The sequence below is a fragment of the Eptatretus burgeri genome, chromosome 8 (genome assembly GCF_056783735.1).
Source record: "Eptatretus burgeri isolate ZD-2024b chromosome 8, Ebu_testis_v1, whole genome shotgun sequence".
NCBI classification, from domain to species: domain Eukaryota; kingdom Metazoa; phylum Chordata; class Myxini; order Myxiniformes; family Myxinidae; genus Eptatretus; species Eptatretus burgeri.
Window position 1 is genome coordinate 38,625,487 of NC_140968.1, and position 5,000 is coordinate 38,630,486.

At 38.5% G+C, this 5,000-nt stretch overlaps 1 protein-coding gene across 15 annotated transcripts in view; it reads left to right on the top strand.

Moving 5' to 3' along the window:
* The window catches only part of TRIP13 (thyroid hormone receptor interactor 13), a 168,326-nt gene that overhangs the window by 85,250 nt on the left and 78,076 nt on the right, over positions 1-5,000 (top strand). For 10 of the 15 annotated variants that reach the window (XR_015061341.1, XM_085893719.1, XM_085893717.1 and 7 more), the window contains one exon: positions 3,636-3,748. The exons of the other annotated variants lie outside the window; for them this stretch is intronic. Coding sequence is in view for 9 of the 10 variants with exons in the window: in XM_085893719.1 (XP_085749845.1) it covers positions 3,636-3,748 (113 nt within the window). In the remaining variant the exon portion in view is untranslated. The remainder of the gene's footprint in view (positions 1-3,635; positions 3,749-5,000) is intronic. 15 annotated transcript variants of the gene reach the window in all.

Here is a 5,000-nt window from a genome sequence, read left to right on the forward strand (position 1 = left end):
GTTTTGAATTCCTCGTGTGGACCTCTTGTTTCTTCATACCGTACTCTTACCAAATCAATATCTCTCTAAATATATTCTGAGGTCGCAAACTCATCACTGAAGAAAGCAGGGAAATGCACAAACAGCCGTGGCGATCAGGGAAGACACTTGGAGTGTGGATTGAACTTTTTCTAGCTCAGCTGTGGTTCACCTCACTCATTAAACTGATGTGTTGCCTGCTTAAGGCCCGGTCACACCTTGACGTTTTAGCCAACGTATGCCAATTTTTGAATTTTTTTTCTAAAACGCTGGCAAACGTTGAATACGTTATGGGTAAGTTTTGATAACATTAAGAGCACGCTGGCATACGTCGTAGTACGTTACCACAAGTCGTTGTACGTTGGCTTTAAACGTTGTACTTTTCGGTTGTCCTCAAATTTTTTCATGCTTGAAATTTCACGACGTATGCCGGCGTATGACTCACATGTTCCGCTACGCTGGCCACAAGTTGTAGGCACGGTCTGCGATCGTTGACAGACGTCAACACATGCTACTTGTAAGTTAATCATAAGTTGAGACACGCCGAGGTAATGTTTAGCGTACCCGAAACTTATTTCTAACCTATGATTAATGTGTTGTTGGCACGTTACGCGATCGTTGCCACACGTCGACAGACGTTACTTTTAAGTTACTCATAGGCTGAAAGGCGTCGGTATAATGGATCGTCCTTGCGTCAGCGTCCACGGCCACGGCCAGGACACTTATTTGCAGCATTCTTCAAACTTTTCTTCGGCATGACGAGGATGTTCACACTTCGATGTCGAGCTTGGCTATGATTCCAATTGTCTATCGGCAGCGTCTATTTAAAATAGTCGAGTTTGAGCGTTTTAACACGTTCAGAAGAAACGCTTCAAATTTCCAAACCCCAACGTCAAAAAAAACAAAAAAAAAAAAAACAAAGGCGAGTGACAGCAATTTAAATCGTTCATTGTAAACAATGAAACTAGCTGAGTGGTACCATTTCAAAGTCGTTGAGTGTAAAAAAAATCCAATTGTTGAGCGCAAGCGTCTACTTTCAATAGTGGAGATGCAGCCATTTAAATCGTTGAGTGGCAGCCTATGAACCTACCCGTGGACACGCGGACGCAAGGACGATCCATCATAACCCACACCCTCCCCCTCACACCCACCTACTACTGCCAACATGAACAAACTACTACTAATACTCATACTAACACTGATACTGATACTGATACTGTTACTGCTGACATGGACATCAACTCAAAAAGGAACTCGAAAACACTGTTGGGTTCCCCTTTTATGAACACCATTTTTATATACCAATTCCCAAAACCGCTGGGAACACGTCTTTATATGGCAGTTGTAAGCGAGAAACACATTCATTTTTTTTTTTGTCGACCGGAAGACGTCATTGGAATACGTCTACATACGTCGATGTGTGTTGGGACTACGTAAAGAATTGGTTCAAAGCACGTCAAACATAAGTTAGAAATAAGTTTCGCGTAAAAAAGACATTACCGCGACGTGTTTCGACTTATGAGTAGCTTATAAGTAGCCTTTGTGGACGTGTGTAAGCGTCCACATATCGTGTGTAAAACTTATCCCCATCGCATGCGGAACGTGTGTCATACGCCGAGTACGTCGTAAAATTTTGAACATGTTCAAAATTTTACGACGTACTCTACTTACTACGACTTATGATAGCGTATTTAGCGTTGTACTCACGTATACCAAACTTACCCATACCGTATTCGACGTGCCCCAATGTTTTAGACACACTTTTTCTTACGTCGGCATACGCTGGCAAGATCGCCAAGGTGTGACCGCGATTTTGACCCTTCCATTTCTACGGCAGTTATGATTCGAATCGTTGTGCGTCAGCCTTTTAATAGGCTACGTCACGACATCGTCGGCGATGCGTGCAACACGCTATGCCTGAGTTAGACTATCGTTGGGCATCGGTTGTGTAGGCCGACAACAGGTTCAGCATTCGTTGGTATAAGTTATCTATAACACAACGAAACGTTCTGTGTAGTTACCAATGCGTTACACATAAGACCAAGTCGCTATGAATACGTCCGAATCTTTAAAAAAAAACATCAAAAGTTCAACGTAAGCCAGCGTTTTACATAAATTTTAACACGTTGCCATCGCTGGCTAAAACGTCAAGGTGTGACCGGGCCTTTAGCATGAGAGTTAAATGTACTTGTTCATAAAACTATTGTGTGAACTGCCATGTCACAATTTCATAGTAATTAAGCTGTGATGCATTTTATAACTGGGATAATGATGCATAAACTGTGGAACTTTTGATTATGAAAAAGAGGGGGGTGTATTCAATAACTGGAACTGATGCTGATGATGTATTGTATATATATATATATATATATATATATATATATATATATATATATATATGAATATATATATATATATATATATATATATATATATATATATATATATATATATATATATATATATACATATAAATATATACATATATTTATTTATATATATATATATATACATATATATATATATATATATATATATATATATATATATATATATATATATATATATATATATATATTTATATATATATATATATATATATATATATATCTTCTTCTTCTTCTTTCGGCTGCTCCCGTTCGGGGTCGCCACAGTGGATCATCCGTATGATCCGCATAGTGATTTGGCACATGTTTTACGCCGGATGCCCTTCCTGACGCAACCCTGGTCGCCTCTTACGACACAGGGATATGGTACACCTATTTTAACCGGGGTATACACCGGCCCAGTATACTGGTACTCATTTCGCCGACCTCGGAAGGATGACAGGCTGAGTCGACCCCCTGGTGTATTAATTCAGTGGCCCAACGGGGCTTGAACTCAGGACCTTTTGGATCCCAAGCCGCTGCCCTAACCACTGCGCCAACACCAGGATATATATATATATATATATATATATATATATATATATATATATATATATATATATATATATATATATGTATGTATGTATGTATGTATGTATGTATGTATATATGTATGTATATATATGTATGTATATATATGTATATATATGTGTATATATATGTATATATATGTATATATATATATATATATATATATATATATATATATATATATATATATATATATATATATATATATATATATAGAACATTTTAATGATTTGTCTTTAAATGGTAAGCATGAGTCAATATTTATTTCAATATTATCATGATGAGTTGAACACCTTGATGTGAAACGATTTTGTCATGTTCATGTTTTCATTTTTTTCCTTTCTGTTTTTATCTACCACACTATTTTTTACTGATTACAATATACAAATACATATATTGCCTTAAAATTATTTGGATCTGACTTCACTGCAATGCTTTATATTTGAAAAAAATATTATTAGATGTCTTTTAAAAACGATAAATGTATAAACAGGTGAGCATTGGGTGGCTTTGACACCAACTCTGGTTTGGTTTAACAACTTGCCTGTAATTTCCATCTTGTCTATTTGGCAAAGTAATTTTTGTTCATGCATTTAATTACTAATGCAAGATTTTTTTAAATAATGGAATTGTGCTCTCCCACTTTTCTACCACACACAGTGCCATATAATCCATCCCCGGCAGCAGCTCCTCAATTTGCGTCAACTGGAACGGATGAACTTTGTGAAAAGCAAAGTTTCGCATCTGAGCCTGCAGCTGAGAGACATTGCGAAGTGAGCCTTTGATCTTTTTGATTCTTTTGGCACAGCTGTCTCTACTGAAAGCATCCGTGGGCTCATTGTGCCATCACTGCCATCTTGCATGTCGATAATAGGTTGTACCTGACAATTAGTTGATTGGGTTTGAGCTCCTGACCCTTCATGTCAAGCTGCACAACAGAGAACAATATTGATGGGAAGAATGATTGAGTTTTGACTGGAGTACTTTTTAAAATGTATTATCTACCATGAGCATTTATCATGGAGTATGGTAGTCCTCCATATATCGAGAGATGATGGGAGAAAAAAATCGCCGTCCGTTGAAATGTGTACACAATGATACGCTTATAAACTACTATTGAGTGAAGTCATAAGCATTTCAAAGCCATTCCATTTATTCTTGAGCATTTTCTGAATTGCATAGATTTAAAAAGATGCCAGAATACATCACTAAAGTACCACACGAGAGATTGCTAAAATGCCATTTTCTGCTTCCCCTCCAAAAACATTGTTCAACTGCAGCCCAACCTTACTTGAGAAGTGCTGAAGCAATGTTGGTGATTCCAATGCAAGGAAGTTACTTTGTCAATGGGCCAGTGCACACAACCCAAAATGAAAAAAATATATTAAACAATTGTTTTATTACGAAAAGAAACCAAATGTTAAATGTGGACTAAACTAAACCAGGCCAGGATTGTGTGGTGGGGGGGGGGGAATGGACACTGAACAGAACCATTCCAAAAGTGATACTTATTCAAACCATCCCCGAAATCAACTGAACCAAGAATTAAAACATTTTAACAACATAGATGGGTTTAATCCATGCGCCTGGTGTTGACGCAGTGGTTAGGGCAGCGGCTTGGGATCCAAAAGGTCCCGAGTTCAAGCCCCGTTGGGCCACTGAATTAATACACCAGGGGGTTGACTCAGCCTGTCATCCTTCCGAGGCCGGTGTATACCCCGGTTAAAATAGGTGTACCATATCCCTGTGTCGTAAGAGGCGACCAGGGTTGCGTCAGGAAGGGCATCCGGCGTAAAACATGTGCCAAATCACTATGCGGATTATACGGATGACCCGCTATGGCGACCCCGAAAGGGAGCAGCCGAAAGAAGAAGAAGAAGAGATGGGTTTAATCCATACCAAAAATACATTAAAACATAATTCAAATCGACATTTCCGCAAATGTCATAATCCACGTAGTGGATTATGCCAGGAGCCAAAAGCCAGGATTGAAAGGGGTGGGAGTAGGTGGGGGGGGGGGGGTGT